General features: G+C 33.4%; 1 protein-coding gene across 1 annotated transcript in view; it reads left to right on the top strand.

The window, feature by feature from the left end:
* LOC136979858 (fatty-acid amide hydrolase 2-like) overlaps positions 1 to 20,276 on the top strand; it is a 55,576-nt gene that overhangs the window by 7,127 nt on the left and 28,173 nt on the right. The window contains exons 4-7 of the mRNA XM_067275879.1: positions 2,667 to 2,786; positions 2,890 to 3,044; positions 3,124 to 3,246; positions 18,008 to 18,211. Of these exons, the coding sequence (XP_067131980.1) occupies positions 2,667 to 2,786; positions 2,890 to 3,044; positions 3,124 to 3,246; positions 18,008 to 18,211 (602 nt within the window). The remainder of the gene's footprint in view (positions 1 to 2,666; positions 2,787 to 2,889; positions 3,045 to 3,123; positions 3,247 to 18,007; positions 18,212 to 20,276) is intronic.

Raw genomic sequence — 20,276 nt, 5'->3', positions numbered from 1 at the left:
ATACTCAAACTTGTTTTTCTACTTTCTCTCTCTGTATTCTGTTTATTTATTTAAATATTTTAAACGTATATTAATAAATATGCATTTTGTATCCAGGGCTGTCGAGAGGGAGAACTGAGAAATTTTTCCCGGGCCCAGAGAAAATACTTAGAGGCTGGTAATTATTCCAACCACCATAAAATTAACTTTATTTTTACTAAAACAGAAAATAAAATCTTTTACTGACATATCTTTCCTCATATCTTCGTGCATTTCGTAGATAACGCATACATTTTCTTAATTGATACTTGTTATTTATAGTCGATGCGATAGAGTTGTTCCTTGAGTTGCGTCATTTTTCTGTCTTTAAGGGGTGAAAAAATTGTTCATGAATACACATGCTGTAATCCGTTTGGCTTCATTTTGTCTTAAAAATGGATCGAACGCGTGTGGTTAATTTAGTTAGTTACAGCAGCATTATTATTTTCTATTAAATATTTATATTTATTAAAAATTCTTGATTACAAATTAAGGAGTAAAAGACGTATCGTTTTATCAATCTCTCCTATAGCATAATAAGATGAACCAACCTAACGACTAATTCTGCCATGAATGGTCGTCCGTTTTATATCATTAAATTTTATTATATTTATTTCAGAATTTCTTGTATGTTCCTTTATTTAAGGAGAGATTTGTTTTCAAAATATCTTTCTTGAGCTGTTAGCTAGACTACTGCAGAGTTTTTATAGATTACAAAGCGCTCAACCCATGATTTTGAAAAGAGCTGACATCAGACCCAAAAAAGCTGACATTTGCCCAAAACACATCGAAAGCCGAAATTTTAATCGAAATGTAGTAGTTTTGACAACATTGATGGAGTTCTTTAGTGCAAGGTGTACAAAAATGGTAAAATAAATTGTTAAATATGATTATTTTATCGCATCCGTTATCATTTTTCACTCGTTATACTAACACAGGGTAGTGTAGAACAACGATTCTTCTAAATATAGAATTGAGACCCCCAAGTAGGGTCACTAATTCTTCTTATGTGGCTGCGGAAACAACTTTTCATAAATATTATTCCTCTGCTTAAAAAACTCTTCAAAAGTGTTGCGTAAATTTTTTCGTTTGGTTTCTTTGACAGCGTTTGTTTTATTTTTTGCCTAATAATATAGAAGATTTTTTAAATAAAAACTCATAACAGCCGGAAAAGTTACGCAACTCTCGTTGCTAGATTTTTTAAATCATTAAATTTATTTTCTTAAAAAAGTATGTGGGTGCCACATTCACCTATATGACAGGGTTAATATGTCCCGACTTTGAAAGGTGTATTTTATGCTACAGTTAAGAATTGCTGATTATCATCGTGGTAACTACGGCACCTTTAGAGTCTACTTTCAATATTTTTCCTGGAAATTTTAAACTCTTATTAGATCATCCATGTTAATAATGCAATCTGGTCCAATACCATACAATGTGTGCGCCAAATTCTTGTAAAATTCTTCTATAGTTTCAGTAAAAATTGTACCTCTCTCCCTGTTGTGATATTAGCAGATGTTCGTATAGCTTGCTCCTTATTGCATTGTAAAAATCTTTTTATAAAATCATATCCAGATAAGCCGATGAATTTTTGCTCCTTTATGGTCAAAATAATTCTTTATGATATGACGTAATTCAATTGTTGTAATAGGAAATTCAAATTCTGATGCCGTAATAAGATGTTAACTAATATTTTTTTCCCCTCTTCTGCGCTGAAAACTGATTAATTTTATTTTATAAAGTTGTACTTGCAATGTTGATGTAAGAACTAGCTTCTCGTCGTGAAATTCAATTAGATTTGACAGCTTCAACTACAGCTTGTTTGTTTACTATGAACACACCGTATCGCATTGTCCCACTTTTTAGGCATGTAACGCCTTGGCATTATTTCTAAAAATATGACAACATTATTTTAACATAATAAATATAATAATTAATTCGTATAATACTCGAAACATCCAAAAATACAGAAATAATCAGCAAACCTTTTCTATGGTTTGTTGATTACTTCTTACAGCAAGCCACATGATGAAAAACAACGCCATTTATAACTTTTTTTATTGCAGGGGAATGTGGCCACATTGGCCACATTAACCTCCCAAAGTAGTTTTCGTAATATAATAGTAATTGATGAAAAACTAATTATGCTTCAACTTTTTAATATTTTAAAATTGAAAGTAGAGGCATTAATAATTATTTTAGCAAAATATAGACTCAAATGCATTTTCCATTTATTTTCTAGATCAACTAATCAGAGGTTAATTTTTATCATCATTGTAGTTAAATATAAAAGGTAACTACAAAAACAAATGTATTCAAAATTTGCTTAATATAATTTCTCCTAGTTTTAAATGGATTTAGATAAATATTAAAATTGTTCTCAATAGGCCTATTATACATTTGTCATATAAAATGATTACACATTACATCAAGATCCTTTAAATTTTCTATCAAATCCATTAGTTTCAAGAGTTAATATCAAATTTTATCAATCTATGGGCTACATTATATGACATTGTATGGCCCATAGATTGAAATTTCTGCAATAGGTTAAAAGCATAAACAATTTAAAAATCGATGGCCTATGATGGAACATTTTGCTTTTAATATATACATATATAATATAGAGATTATAACTGTCTGTTTAGGAGGTGAAGGTGGTCTCTTAGGAGCTGGAGGATCTGTGATCGGAATTGGTTCTGATCTCGGTGGTAGCATTAGAATTCCTGCTCTCTTCAACGGAATTTTTGCTCATAAACCAAGCAAACGTAAGAAGCGATCGATTTTTCTGTATAATTATTTATTATCTTTGATATGTATTTTGAATTAAAATGCAAACATTGCCATGTAAACTTCCATTACGCTCTTTAGGTATTGTGTCAATCAAAGGGATATTTCCACAGTTTTTACACGATAACGAAGATTTTTGCGTCGTTGGGCCTATGACTCGATATTCTGCAGATTTATCATTAATGATGAAAGTTATGGCAGGAAATAATGCATCGCGACTGAAGCTTGACGAAAAAGTTGGGTTTTTTTAAAGTAATTACATTTACAGAACTTATTTGAATTTACTTTTATTAAATTTGATTTTATTTTTAAAAGGTAGATCTAAGGAAAATAAGAATATATTATATGAAATCTGACGGTGGTAAAAATCCGTTATGTACTCCGATGTCTGAAGAAATGAAGAATGCGTTAAATAAGGTTAAAAAAACTATTCAAATCTATAACTAACAGTAATTTTTATGTACAAATATAAATAACATATTCGTACATAGAAATTCATTTTTCTGATTTAGCCCACTAAATAATTTTTAAAGTTGTATCAAGTAAAGTGTCAATATGATAATAAGCTATATTATTGCATATTCATAATATAATAATCATCTTGTTATAACTTTTTACACAGATTTAAGATAAGGATATCTTTATACATAATATTAACTTTATGAATTACTTAATACAGTGTCATAAGGCTTCTTTCGTGGTAAATTATTGAATTTCATTTTATTTTCTATTGGCCTATTTTTATTTTCCTGGCTGTTATGTATAACAAAGGAAAAGTATGGCGATCGGTCAAAAAATGACCTCCAAGATTTTTACTTTTTTTGGGCTCGAGACCTTGAAACGTCGAAAAATGCAAATAAATTTCAGGTTTTTTTTTCTGTGTGTGTGTGTGTGTGTGTAGAGGAGCACGATTATATTCACTACTTTGAAGCTTAAATAACTCCTGTGCCTCTTGTCGAAAATTTCTGAAATTTTACAGAGTAGTTTGCGTATTAGGGGGATTGATGCTATCAAATTTTGGTGGTTAAAGGTCGAGGAAGCGGAAAGATAGAAGGGGGTTCACTTGTCACATTTCGAGTGTGGTCGGACTTGATCCAGATTTTACTCGTTATTATCATTTACAATTTTTAATAAAACTTATCTCTACCTTCAAAATTAAGCCTTTTACCATTTTATAATAATTACAGGAAATCCTCGTTAGTTCGAAATTCAGAGGACGAAATATTCGCTACTTTGAATTATTCGAGATTTACATATTTCTGTACAGTGTGCCAAATGCCACATAACTGAAGAAATTTATCAAGCAAACGGAATTACTTATACTGAACGCTATTTTCGTTAATTGTCGGAACGTAGTGACGACTAATACTTGACTTCGTGCATTTTTTGTCCGCAGAATAACTCTGGAATGAGTTGTCCGATCTTGATGAAATTTTCTACGACGACTCATCATCACTGAAGGATGAACTGATTAAAATTTCAACTTTCAAAAATGATTCGTTTTTGTAGAACTGGAGATAGGTGTTTTTCTTCAGTATGGATCATTTTTGAGAGTTGAAATTTTAATCAGTTCATCCTTCAGTGATGATGAGTCGTCGTGGAAAATTTCATCAAGATCGGACAACTCATTCTAGAGTTATTTTGTTGACAAGGAATGCATGAAGTCAAGTGTTAGTCTCTTCCTGCACGCACGTGTAGAAGCGCCATCTGGTGGTCGGAAAATATGACAAGCATTAAAACGGTAATTTTGAAAGCTAAATGTTATCGCTAACTGGACTCACAACAAATATAAAGAATCTTTATAGAATAATAAGTTTAAACAAGTTTTCTTTTTAAAACGTGGAGCAGCAGCGATCAATATTGATGGCTTTACGATCCATTCTCTCCTTCGTCTTCCTATCGTTAGCAGGGCCGGATTTACCAATCCAGGGGCCCTGGGCACAAATTCGGTGGGGCCCCCCTTTAAGAGTAGGCAAATTTGATGATTTAGAAAATTTACACAAAATACTGTACTTTCAATTAGATTTGAACTAGGAAGTTGTAAATTTCATTTTAAAATAAGGTTATTGTAAACATACATATATTTTATTGTGTAAAACTAATTATTTTAATTTAACTGAAAAATACCTATGTGAAATTTTTTCTTGAAATTTTCTGATGTTTCATAGGTTTTTCCCGGGTTTGGTTTTCTCTGCCTGTTGCCCTCATGATTAGACCACACTAGGCTGTCGCGGTAATAGAAAAAAAATTATGTTTAAACATAATTTTTTTTTTAGTTTTGTGGGGGCCCCTATTTTGTGGGGGCCCTGGGCACAGGCCCCAAATGCCCTTATGTAAATCCGGCCCTGATCGTTAGTACGAAATTTCGATCTCTAAATGGAGAAGCTGCGCAGAGATTCCAAATTGAGATGAAGTCGTTCAAATTCATCATCATCGATGAAATGTCAATGATTGGTGCAAGAATTTTTTACATGATCGAGAGAAGATTGAGAGAGATAAACCCCGAGAAAGATGAGCCTTTTGGTGGATTCTTTATCTATTTGTTTGGTGATTTTCGTCAGCTTCCTCCTGTTAAAGATACTCCTCTCTACTCGAGTGTTTTTTACGATGTAATGTCCCAACAAGGTAGATTCGCATTTGATTCTTTTGAGAAGTTCATTGAACTTAGTAATTCTCATAGACAAAATAGCGCAGATAGTTCCTTCACGGATGTCTTACAACATCTAGCTTCGGGTGATTTCTCTGATACAGATCTGAACATTCTGACGACAAGAAATCGAGCCTATTTATCCAGAGATGAACTTGATCAGTTCCAAACGGCAGTAGAGCTATATCCAACAAACGAGCAAGTTAAACAAAGCAATGAAGACTACTTGCAGTCAACTGGATGCCCTTTTGCTTATATAGCAGGGGGGGCAAGCAAGAGTTCAGTGGGAGCCGAAATGTAGGTTTTGCAAAATGCATGGGAGCCGCAGTTCTGTACTATCGTGGTGGATAGTATGGTAAGGCCGGAAAGGATAGCACTTTCAGCAAGAGCCGCATGTAACTCAAAAAGAGCCGCACTTGCCCATGCCTGTTATATATCATCTGAAAACACTCCAAATATTGCCCTGCCTTCGTCCAAAGATGACTCAAGCTCTTGATCTCTCGGTCCTTCCAAGTTTTTGAATCTCTCAGTTAATGCCAGAATCATTCTGAGAGTCAACTTATGGGTGCAAGGAGGTCTCGTAAATGGTTCACTAGGAACTATACGCTACATTATATATGTTCCTAATGCTCGCCCTCCAGCTCTTCCTCTGTTTATTTTAGTGGAATTCGATAGCTATCAGGGATTTTTCATCTATGATAATCTGTTTTCAATAATCCCCATAACACGCACTTCGAACGATGGCAGTATATTGCCATCTCGTAGACAGTTTCCTCTTACCTTAGCATACTCGATGACTATACATAAATCACAGGGATTAACTCTTCCAAAAATCAAAATAGATATAGGGAAAAAAGAAACAGCTATCGGTCTTATCTATGTTACATTGAATACAGTGAAAAAATAACTGACACAGTATTTTTAAAGAGTTACAATAAAGATCGCAACGAGTCAATCTGTAAGTCCAAGGCCTATAGTGATAGACGAATTTCATGAGACATTGGCATAGCAATTAATTTATGGCTTATTCTGACCTTATATTTGTACCTTTAAATGATTCAATAGAAATCATACATATTGTTGAGAACGAATGATTTTTTGTTTCTTTTCTCCTCATAATCTAGAAAATAAAGGTGCGAGCAGCTTCGTTCCGACTACACGCTGATGTAGCGTTACTTAACTAGTTAATAAATATTAATTATAATAATATAAATAAACTGCAGGTAAACAGCACTTGTCCGGTGAGGACCTCACAGGTCGCCAGATAGTTTTTATAAAAAGTAAAGCAGAATTCTTCGAAATGTAGTTCAAATTATTCTTAACGTACGCATACCACACACAGTTCGGACAGAATTTTCACTTCGAATTACGAAGCAACCGTATTTTGAACTAACCGAATTCCTTCCTAAATCTCTGTATCCCCGACCGGTACAAAAGTACGGTTACGAACTAACGGGATTTCGAACTATCCGAGTTTGAATTAACGAGGATTTCCTGTAATTGTATATCAATAAAAAGTTTTTTTTTAATAGAATACCATAACAAACGGTGCCACACGCCGTTTTCAATGCTGTCTGGAAATTAAATAACTCGTTGTCGGATTTTTAAAATTAGCCTTGCTTGGCAGGAAATAAGTTATGAATTAATTAATGTACAGTACAATAGCTTTGTTTTACAGATCAAACGTAACATCGGCAAAGGGGTATCTAAAACTGGGTGAAAAAATGTGACAAGAAAAAGTTAAATAGTCAAAAGGGACATAAAAATAGTAATATCATATTTAAATGTAAAAATTTCATGTACAATTTTTAATTGTTGAAGTAATTATAATTCTGCTTTGGACATATATCGACTGCAATGTATTTTTGGTTAAAGTTCAAAATGGAAATGTTCAACGTTTAGTGCATTCTAGCGACCAATATCCGGTATTTTGTAGTGAAATTTTTTACTAGTAGAACATCGGTTGAAATACAGTCTGTATAGGCCTATTATAAATTGCCTGGACCAGTTATAGTCGTTTAAACACATCTTTAATTAAACACGAGAACACTGCTCGAGCATTTTACTTGTCCTTACAGACAATAGCTGCTATTATCAATTCACATAGAGTTAGGATATGCTCGAACACTATGGGGCTGTCCATAAATTATGTTCGCATTTTTCTTGAAATTTTTACTCGCCTTCCCAGTCTGTCCAAGTTTCCGTAATCCCCTCCCCTCTTCGACGTCCAACAAACCTTTATCGCTTTGCGAATGATAGATACCATAAGTAGAAACGAAATATATAAGAATTTTAGAAATAGATATAATAAACTGTATAAAATTTAATGTTTCGTAAAGTTTAATGTAATGGTTGAAACAAGTCGGACAAAGGAAGAGGAGAACGTCCACTGAAGCTCTCTCTTGCCTTTTGTTTGACTTTGTCCGACTTGTCTCAACCCCCTTCCTCCCTATAGGCACAGATCCCACACAACGACCACGAATACCAAAAATCAACACGTCGAAGGAAGTAGGAAAAACACTAAATTATGTAAACACTCACTTACTACCACACTACATTCATTCAATTTCTACACTCTCAGACATTCATACATTAGTTTATGCTGGGGCAGTCACAGTAGTGACACAACATGGACTGAAAGTACAATCACAGACAAATACACAGAAAACACAATTCTATCACAAACCTGCCCGGCAGAGAAGAATAGAAACACAAATAAATGACATTAGACAGCAATTAGGCAGGCTGACACAATACACTAAAAACAACATAACACCTAAATTAAGGAAACAGCTCAAAAACATTTTCAAGAAAATAAAAACACACACAAAACATGAACGTCACAACACACACATTACAGAATACATTGATACACTAAAACAAAAACTTGCTGCCAAAGCACGTAGACTCAAACGATACAAAACATGTACACTACGAAAACAACAAAATAAATTATTTACAAACAATGAAAAACTCTTTTACAGACAAATTAATAACAAAGCAAACACTGATACACAGCACAGTGGCACAACAACAGAAGAAGAACTCACAACATATTGGTCTTCTCTTTGGTCCAGTGCTGTCACGCACAATGCTGAAGCAGGCTGGATCGAGGAGGAGAACAAAAACTTACACAACATACCAACTATGCCCTGTGTTGAAATAAGCATATGTGATTTCCAATACACTGTTAACAGAACACACAACTGGAAGACACCTGGTGTAGATAACATTCACAATTTCTGGTACAAAAAGTTTACATCACTGCACCAGGAACTAGCTAAACACCTAACACACATCATCATCAATCCACAAGACATGCCAAATTTTCTTACTCAGGGCATCACCTACATGAAACCTAAAAACAACAATACCACAGACCCCACACAATACAGACCAATTACATGTCTTCCAACACTCTACAAATTATTGACATCCTGTATTGCAAACAAAATATACAAACATATCGAAGAACACGACATTCTTACGGAACAACAAAAAGGTTGCCGTAGAAATCACAGGGGATGCAAAGAACAGTTACTCTTAGATTCAGTCATTCTACGGTAAGCACACAAACAACACAGAAACATACACATGGCATATATAGACTACAGAAAAGCATTCGACAGTGTTTCACACAGTTGGCTGCTACATATTCTACACATGTACAAAATACATCCATCACTCATTGCATTCTTTCAAAACACTATGCAGCACTGGAGAACAACACTACATCTCAGGGTTTTTTTTTAACTCTTTCCGCCCTGTAGGCACTAAGAGGGCCTCTTTTAGTAGGCCCATTATGGGTTCGGCCAGGCCCACAATGGGGCGACCGGGTGGTGAGGGATGGGGCCCGACATATCCGAACGGACCACCTCCTGGGGAGGTGGGGGTTCGACCCGTTCGGATTCGAACCCGGGTCCCCCAGAGCGGTAGGCTGCCACCTTGACCGCTCGGCCATCCGGCCTTACATCTCAGGGTTAGTAACACTTCCATACAAACAAACCAAATTTTTATTAGGCGAGGAATTTTTCAAGGAGATTCCTTGAGTCCTCTCTGGTTCTGCTTAGCCCTGAGCCCATTATCCAACATGTTAAACAACACGCAATATGGTTACAATATCAGACATGAAAAAACAACACAGTTTACACTGTCACATCTCATGTACATGGATGACATAAAACTTTATGCATCCACATAAAAACAACTTCATCAACTCCTACAAATCACACATTCATACACCAAGGACATACAAATGGAATTTGGCCTAGATAAATGCAAAACACTTCACATAGAAAAAGGAATCCTGAAGAAAGAAGATTTTGCACTTGGAAATGGAGACGTTATTGAATCCATGGAAGAGGGCGAGTTCTATAAGTATTTAGGATTTAGAGAAACACAAATTAGTAGACATCCACGTACCATACTACAAATACATTCCACAGACAGTATTGGAAAACAACACGCACAAAATGTACTACGACAGAGCCATAATCACAGATAAAACAATTTACCACAACAGACCAGACATCACACTCATTGACAAACACAATAAAATCACATCCATTATAGACATATCCATTCCAAACACTCACAATATACAAAACGCATGCACTGAAAAAATTAGCAAGTACACAGAACTCGCCCAGGAAATAAGGCATCTGTAGGGATGGATAGGGTGCTCATTGTACCTGTTGTTCTCTCCTCTACAGGTGTCATACCACACACACTACACAAAAGCCTGGACACATTACAATTGAATAGAAACACATACATCATACTACAGAAGGCCACTATATTGAATACATGTCATATTGTGAGAAAATTCCTGAATACAGACACACACACTGATACACTTCTTTAATTTCTGTTTTGGTTACTATGCCTTGACTTTGGTCCGGCATAGTACACAGCCACTGGTGTTAACCGAGTATATCTCACTTAACCCAACATAATAATAATACATAGTCTATATACACAGTCTTGCATTTTTATTAGTCATGTTTTTTCTGTTTGTGGAGGTTAAAGTATCTAATGCCGATTGCTTCTCTCTCTCTTTCAGGATTTTTCGGAAGTAATTAATAGCATTGTAATTGTAGAGATTCCCAAGCCTATTAACTTCAACCTGGTTTGGATGCCGTTCTAAGACCGTCGTTCTGACATTTCTCACTTCTTCAAAAGATGTTTAATAGCGAGTATCGGCATTAATCCTCTTTTTCAGAAAAAAAAAAAAAAAAACATATCTTGCAGAGTTTCTTGGTGTTCTTCATCAAGAGTTCTTGGAGTTCTTCTGTCGTCAGATCAGTTTCAGGTTCCATTATGAGCTCTTCAATGTTCTTTATTTCTCAGATGTGATTTCTGTTACTCCTTTAGCTGCTTGAATCGTCTTGATTATACTGTATCTTTCTTAGATAAGATTGAACTGCGGCCTACTATAGACTTGTTCAAGCTATATTGCCCAGCAACATCAGACATTTGCTCACTCTCTACCTTTGCTATTATACTCTCACCTTTCGAAAATAAAAATCGACGCAAAACTTAACGAGTGCCCGCCCGACAGTCTCGCGAATACTATAAAAAAATTGTTTCTGTCAGAAAAATAAAAGGCTGGAATTACGAGGGAGAGTTTCAAAGTCTGGCGGAATACTATCCGATCAGTATATACCGGGTTGAGCGTCGATGTCGACGTCTCCCGCGCTCCGAAAAGTTTTGAATTGTTGCCAGAAGACAAGGGAAGACCAATCGGTATTCATTATTTTAGGTCGCTTCTTGTTTGTTCTGTGAGGTGTTCGTTATCCGAACATAAAAATCTTTCGCGGAAGTGATCGTTATCCGATTTGTTCGTTAACCGATCACCCACTTTACATAATTTTTTTTCTCAGTTCGAGCACGTTACAAATAAAACGAGCTTTTGGGCCCTGGGAAAAAAAACAATTTTTTTGAAAGTTTCGAATGTTTTTTAAGTCTTAAAATTTTTTGAAAAATTTTTACCTGCGCGAAAAAATTTTATTGCGATTTTAATTAACCTTTAATGACGCGCGATTAACGCTTAATTGTTTTTTTATGGGATTTTTTAATGGAATTTCATTCATCGTTCTAAAGTTCTAGTGCGCCAATTTTACTTCGGTAAAGTTATTTAAAGCTATTTTCTGATGTCAAAAACAACATCCAATAGTTTTTTAATTTTTTTAATTAATATATTTTATTATATATACGTTTAATTAAGTCGGGGGGTCAGAAATTTCAATTAAAATCGTAATTTTAAAAAAATATTTAGAAATATACCGCCATCTAGTATTCACCCTACTTTTTACTCTTCTTCTCGTGAGACTTTCATGAGAATGTCCCGCGAGAGTACACCAGCTGTTCTCAAGGTCATCCAGCTGTAAACACAATGACTTATCGGTGTCAGATTTCACGGAAAGGCGAGACAAAGGAAATTGTACTTTGAAGCTTTTTCTTCAAAATTAACACATTTCTTTCGTTTTTTTGTTTTTATGTTTAATTACATTAAAATTAATAATTAATAAATTAAGCCGGATACAAACGGGTTAAAAATCGATTATAAAAGAACTATTTATCATACAGTGGCCAAGATTAGTAGAGTAATTATAATGTCTATCTATCTATATACTTCTAAAATTCCGAGATTGTTTGGTTGGTTGTAATTAAATGCAGAAAAAATGGCGCAAAATACTGCCACATTTTTAAGAATCCTATATCCCAAACGAGAATAGAAACAAAATAAAACAATTCTAAAAAATCCAGGACGAAATATATTTTAAAACATATTGTAAAAAATACAAATAATAAAGACTTGCGCAAATAAAAATATTATTGTAACCTTCCTTGTAGCTTATAAGGAAAGGTCGACTCCGCTTGTATGAATTATGTTTCCTGTGATTGTGAAAAGGACGACAAGGAAGACTACAAGAACATTTTTATTTGTATATGTCTTTGTTATTTGTATTTTTTCAATATGTTTTAAAATAAAACAAGTTTCGTTAAAATCTGTTTACGGATTATCGCCCGTTTTCTGCCGATTACGCCATTCTGCACGCCGTTTTCTATTAAAGTTGCCGACTATCGTCCAATGGGTTAATTAATTTCGGTGCAATATTGAAAATATCTGGCATTCTCTATAACTTCCGAGTACTAGGCGACCTAACGGGTCAAAGGTATAGTAGTACAGTACTTAACTATAAGCGGCCGGATGGCCAAGCGGTCAAGGTTAGCAGCCTACCAACCCGGGATCGAATCCGGACGGGTCGAGAAATCCCCAGGAATTTTTCGGGGGTGGTCCGTCCGGATATGTCGGTCCCCGTCCCTCACCACCCGGCCGCCCCATTGTGGGCCTGGCCGAACCCATAATGGGCTTGCTATAAGAGGCCCTCTTAGTGCCCACTGGGCGGAAAATGGTACAAAAAAAAGTACTTAACTATAAATTTGGTTATAACTTAGATAATGAATTTTAATTATTTAAAACTTATTATTTATATATGTAAAATAAAATGGCCGCCAGTTTGTCCTCTATACTCTTGTAAATCCTTCGATCGATCAGAGTTTCCAGATCAGATACTCTAAAAGTAGCAAAATCCCATGGTGCCACGAATTTTTTTTAAAACTTTCCGCCCTGTGGGCACTAAGAGAACCTCTTTTAACATGTCTATTATGGGCTAACAAGTTCTGTCATTGTGGGCCTGGCCGACAATGACAGAAGCACCACTGTCTATGGTAGTTCGCATAGGCGAAATGCCATTTTTAGCTGTAATATCTGTGAAACGGCTTAGATGCGCCAAAAACACCTACATAGTGATTCGGGGAAAGATACCTAACATTTTGCTTATGAAGGAAATTCTAGTGATAATTTGGGTTTTGGAGGTCTCTAACGATAATATCATATTCTTGAGTATGTTTTTCAAATAAAACTTTGGAGTATATGAAAAATAATTACAGTAGAGCATCGCTACAATATTTAGTTATGTTTTGGCTACTTTAATATTATTTTTGTTAAATTTTTGCATGTTTTAGCTGGCAGCACTGGCTCGACCATGAAAGGGAGGCTAGTATTTAAACTAGGCCTAATACACTATACTAATAATGTATTTTTTCATACTTTTTGGTTATCCGACCAACCCGTCCCCAATTAAGTCGGATAATCAATGCTTTACTGTATTCATTGTGTTTGCAATGACGACTTTTTCACTGACTGGCATTTTAGGCATCTCACCCCAAGTATCCAGGTGAGATGCCAAATGCCATTAAGGTAAGATAACAAATATAATAGCATTATATTAATTTTCGAATATCTTAACCAAATTTAATTGATTGCATATGTTTTTTTTTTTTTTTTTTGTAACTCAGTGGGCCACTAAGAGGGCCTCTTATAGCAAGCCCATTATGGGTTCGGCCAGGCCCACAATGGGGCGGCCGGGTGGTGAGGGACGGGGACCGACATATCCTGACGGACCACCCCCCGAAAAATTCCTGGGGATTTTTCGACCCGTCCGGATTCGATCCCGGGTCCCCCAGGGCGGCAGGTTGCTAACCCTGACCGCTCGGCCATCCGGCCTGATTGCATATGTAGTACAAAGTACTTTATAGTACAGCACAGTATAAATAAGTATTGTTAAGTTTCCTCCTGTTCTAACGTGTTCTATAGCTAGCTGAAAGTTTTTTTCAGTCCAAAAACCTTTTTGAGAAGTCCTTATATAATTTCTATGCATATCCTGCAATAAAACGAGAATAAACAAATTTATTAAAAATAGGCATATTGGAATTCAATTAACTCAAAAAATAGGCATGTTACCCCAAGAAAAATGTGGCATCTTTCCCATTTATCGGGGTAAGATGCCTAGTGGAGTCGTGTTCTAGCATGTCCGATCGGGATCGGCGGTAGCTGACAATGGAAACTTTAAAGCCTTAACTATATCACACATTAATTGTTTTTCGCAATTTTTAATAAATTCTATTTTAACTTTTAGTTTTAAAATGACTCTAGAAACATTTCACAACAAAAACTTCGTTTTTATCTTGCTTTTATTCTTCTCAGATGTAGAATATGTGGTAACGGTAGCCAACTGCGGCTTTCCGCGCTCAATATTAGCCCAACAATTTATCATACAAACACATTACAATATCTGACGTCATCGTTTGAAAATAACAAAAGTTAGGCATCATCCCCCGCTTATCATCTTACCCCGAATCACTCTATATGTTGAATAAGCGCAAAAAATTTTACTATGGGTATTTTTTTCAGATTTTAGTTACGTGTGCATTAACTTAAACAATACACAAAACTTCACAAAGACAATTTTATCATAATAAAATTTTTATTTTTTATTTATTTACGATTATATACTTATATATGTTACCGGCAAAACCCGATTTTACGCCAAACTAGTTTGGCCTAGAAAAAACTAGTTTGGCGTAAGCGTGTCAGGCCGAACTAGTTTAGAATTATTATTCAAGTATATTAATGGTTAAATATATTAATAGTTAAAATAAAATTAAAAGGCAATCAATTAGATGAACAATATTTATTCAAACATAGTCTATTTAATTATAAAAAACGGGGTTGATGTTACCCTAGATATCGAAGGTGGCGGCTCGTCTCCGATTCCAGCGATCAGAAGACAGGGAACAGTGGGGACGCGCGTTCTAACCTAACCTAACCTATTCTAATAAATTACCATAATTATTAGCAACCAAATTATAAGAATAGGTTAGGTTAGGTTAGAACGTGCGTCCCCACTGTTCCCTGTCTTCTGATCGCTGGAATCGGAGACGAGCCGCCATCTTCGATACCTACGGGTAACATTAACCAAAAACAGTATTGATTAGAAGTGACACAACACTTGTACAAAACTATAAAATAAAAATAAGCTAATCAGTACTTATCAATTTGTATGTTTTTATTAAGCCATGCACTTCTAAAGGTAATTATTGATAACTTTCGAAAATATTTTCAAAAATTCAAACGAAATAATAAAAATAACTTTTAAAATCAAACTAAAATTAAAAATAAACTTATTTCTGTTTTATGATGAACTTAAATTAACCATTAATATATTTAACTATTAATGTACTTAAATAATAATTCTAAACCAGTTTGGCCTAACACGCTTACGCCAAACTAGTTTGGTGTAAAATCGGGTTTTGCCGGTAACGTATATACATTGAGTCCTGAAAGCCAATAAAACTATTCAAGAATACTGTGCAATATCATAAAGCAGTGTTTCTCAATCTGTGGTCTGTGGACCACATCTAGTCCGCAATGATGGAACACGTAGTCTGCAGAAGACATGGAACAGTATGTCCCAAATGTTGGTAATACCTACACAGGTTTAAAAAATTGAGGCCTATATAACTTTTTCAGACGTCTAAACGTTGAGAAACAGTCATAAACGCTTCAAAATATAGCCAACTACAGCGTGCTTGCGATGTTTTACTATATTCTTTAAAAACATCATCGATTGAAAAAAAGGCCATACTGGCTGCGATGTTTTTCCCCTCCCAGACGGAGTATATTTTGTGTCTTCTTTCCCAAAACGTTCTCTAAGTAGCTTTCATCTAGCCCGGGCTTCAGGAACTGAAAGATAGTATATTTTCAAATAACTGCACGTGCATATCTTCTCTATATATCATACATTTTGGTGAATACATGCTTGTCATTTGCACAGTCTCCGCCACGGTCGTCCACGAGTTATTTTTGTTTTGAATATCCTTAAAGTCTATATCGCTTTTATTACATAGGAAAGGAAATTCTTGAATAACTTGAATTAATAAAGCATCACCTAAATACTCTCCAGTATTCTCCATCGTAGTAAAAGCAGCTTGACGTTCAAAAAATGGCAGAACAATAATCGTAATGGTAGTCGACGATGCCAGATCAAGCAAAAGTAACAAATTGATTGAAACGTAACTTTTGACGATAATGCTACTTTTGAAATAATATAAAATTTTAAGAGTTATAAAAAATAGGCCATACGGTAGTTTATAACTATTGCTATAGATATCCAGTGTAGCAAACATTTACGAATACGGATACGGTTACGTTAGTAACCTCGACCCTTAGTGTTATACTCCCATAGGAGTGGTGCACTTATTTATAATAAAAAAAAAGTAGCCATGAGAGAACGTACTGTACCTGCTCCGTCCTAAAATATGGTCACGTGATTACGCATGCTTTTACGCTAGTAGTGTCTCGGCCTTAGTTTTAGATTTTAAGTTTTTAAATAATTTTTTTTTTTTTTTTTGCATTAATTTTGCCTGCATTTTTTAAACCGTTAATTATAATTTTTATTAATAACCGGAACTCTTTTTCTTCGGCGACATAACTATAAAAATTGTTTGTGTTGTTTCGCACAAAAGTTCATCAAATTTAACTTGTTTTAGTAATTTAATTTTTGTTACACAAATTTGTCTGCTTAAAGTTTCTTTTTTAATTTTAAGCCAGTTAACATTAATTGAACTATTGGGCTACCTAGATACCAATAAAAACTATAATTACGAACTCTAATAAAAATACAGTATAAATTATTAACAAAGTTCTAAGGATTAATTTTGTTAATTAAATTAAATCAATAATATGACCATACAAATAATTTTGGGTCTTTGCAGAATTATCCTTTTTAATTGTCCAATCAGAGACAGATGGTAACAATTTAAAATCGACAAATGACATTAAAAAATACATACAATACAATTGACGCCGACCTTTTCTTTGAAGATCCGACGCCAAGAACACAGTATCACAAAGATGCAAAGACCCAAAATTATTTGTATGGTCATAATATTGATTTAATTTAATACAGTATAAATTTTTAAAAATATCTTTATAAATTTAAAATTTAATTTCATTATTGCTAAAAACTCTTGGAATATCTTCATTTAGTTCAAGCTCAAATTTAGATTAGTAGTTCTAACCGGAACTGTTTGACATTCGGTGTGGAACAATTCTTATTAATTCCGGCCCGGCAACAATCAAACACCGAACGTCTGTACTCGTGAAAAACATATTACAAATATTAATACATTTCGGACATGTCAAATAAAAAAAAAAATATTTTAAACAGTTAAAGAATGTAAGATAACATCTAAAATGTCAGTAAAACATTTATTGATTAATTAATATCGGAAATTATTTCGAAATATCCTATAATTCTATAATAGTCAGATCACGAATAGGAAATTCAAGGTAATAATTATTCGATAATATATTGTAAATGAAAATAAAACATAATCATAAATTTTCATTTTCCTCAATTTAAAATAATCAGGTATATAATTACAATAATGTAATATTTATTTTTAGCTTTTATTTTCCTTAAATTTAAAAAAAAAGAAAAGAAAAAAATGTCTTTGATCCTAGAGGGCGACTTGTAGTCAAAAAATCTTTTGACGGGCGTCTGTCGTCTGCTAGACTTTGTCCTTTACGAAGTAAGCATAGATTCAGATTTATCGGTGAGATCTTATTAATGTTTTTTCGTCTAAGTTTAAAATTTAATATTAAAACTCGTCTAGAATATGTCTTAGAAGTTATTTAGGTGAATGAACTTAATCTTCCTTGCGTTACAGGAAATCATGTCTGCTAAATATTATGTATTGAAAGCGGGTAGAATTATATTGGATTTCGTTACACATTTAATATTTTCAATTATTTATTCTGGAAAACCTGAAAGAATACGTCCCGTTTCCGATCCTATTTTATTGGAACCGGCTTCTACACTTGTCAAGAAGATAATTAAGCAGCAGGTAACTATTAAATACATCTTACTTTTAGATATTAATTGTATACAGATACAGAGCATAGATACTTAGAAACTGGCCTGAAGAATTAGATAAAAAAAATTTAATCTCAGACATATTTTTATTGATTTGTTGCTAAAATTATATTAAATTATCATAATGTAGTGTACTGTACATATGATCACATGACTGATATTGAAAATTTGTAATTATTTATTATCTAACAATATTTCTAATATAAATTATATATTGTATTTCAGTAAAAATGATTATTTTTGATAAATTTCAAGTTGTAAAAATTATGAGTACAAAGATATAAGTTCGGCTAAAATCTTTTATGAGGAAACTGTTCGTTTATTGCGTAATTACAATTCAAACCACTGTATATCAACATCATGTAAACATTTGTCACAACACACAAATGTGTGTTGTGATGAGTGTTTACATGATAAATAAATAATTATTAATTAGAAATAAAAAATCCAATTGGCTTGTGGGCTATTTTAGATTACGCTAAAGCTGTATGATTTATACGTGTAAATCAAATCTATAAAAGCATAAAAATGCATTCATATAATAAAATTAAGCTTTACGGTCAGTATTAATAATTATTTAGCTTATACTGTTATAGATAAATGATTTTAAAGTTGTTGTTTGCAAAATATTGATAGGTTTTATTTGATATTGATATGTTTTATATAAGCATTTCAGTTACCTTTAAATAGAATGAAAGAAGAATTGCATATAAAAATGTAGCATGATCTAATTTAAATATGATCTAATCTGATCATATTTAAATTCTGTTAAACAATATGTTATAAAAAAGATTATATAATAAGCATTTTAAAATATAATTAAATGATTTTATTTAAAAGTCGTTAACAAATAATTCGATTTTTACATCTTATTAATTTAAAATCCAGCAAAATTTATTCATAATACACTAGTACTTTTGGATGTATTCTATGTTCTTTGGGTCATTATAAATCAAATTCTAGGATCTGAAGATCTGATAATGGACATTTGAGGACTTTGGGTTCTAGAATGTGATCTATAAAGACCTGAAGAAGAACATTGAACATATCCAAAAACATTAGTCTGTATTGTCAATAAATTTTGCTAGACTTTAAGATGTAATAATTATTTTGTTAACAAAATCCAGTTGAAAGTTTAAAGATAATTCAGTTTGTTTACAAAATCAAATTATAAGCAATTTCTATAAACTTTAGATATCTAAAAAGATGAAAGACTTTATATTGGGGTACTGCAGCCTTACAGAAATCGTACAGTTTAATTTAAAGTGGATTCTGTCAAGAATAAACATTATGATAAATGCAATATTTTTGTATTGTCTGAATCCTATTGCAGTTATTGCCAATGAGTAATTTAAAGATAGATTATATTACATTTTCATTATTGTATAACTTTTTTGTGTTCTATAATTCTTTTTCTTAGAGATCTTGTTAGAAGTTAATGTGTAAAGAATGTAGTGAAGGTAATTATCATGTTGATATTACATTTTTAAGCTAACTCAGGTAACTGATAATTGTGATTCAGATTTTTTTTAAACTGAATTTTTATTTGGCTGGGCAGCATGATGGGTATAACATAGAAGTATCAAATAAAAGATCAGCAGTTGTTTCAAAGTATATAAAATTGCATAATTTGGGATTATTGCCTAATTTTGGTATTTTTGTTTTTTACTAATTTTAGTCTTTCAGAGGGTAACCCACAGCAAATTGCAGCATAACTTTGATAATGTTTTGTTTAAGACATTGTACTGTACATAGGTGGAGCAGAAATGGACTTCAGTATTTCCTATTTATAGTATGTCACCACCTACGTGGTAAATGGTTATTGTGTTTCTAACCATTTAGTAGTTTTTGAGATTTGAAATGGGTGATATTGTATCTACGGGGTATTTGCTGCTATGCATCTTGTGATGTAAATATACTTTGCATTTAATTTTTATTTATTTGAAATGTTTTTGAAAGAGAAGCTTATTTTTTGCATATTCACTGCATAAATATCTTTATTTAATGATGTCTTAGGTTTCAATAAATTCTTAAGC

The sequence above is a fragment of the Centruroides vittatus genome, unplaced genomic scaffold, assembly GCF_030686945.1.
Source record: "Centruroides vittatus isolate TY-2023 unplaced genomic scaffold, ASM3068694v2 contig_651, whole genome shotgun sequence".
Lineage (NCBI taxonomy): Eukaryota > Metazoa > Arthropoda > Arachnida > Scorpiones > Buthidae > Centruroides > Centruroides vittatus.
The sequence above is the reverse complement of the archived record's forward strand: the minus strand, read 5'-3'. Positions and strand labels throughout refer to the sequence as shown.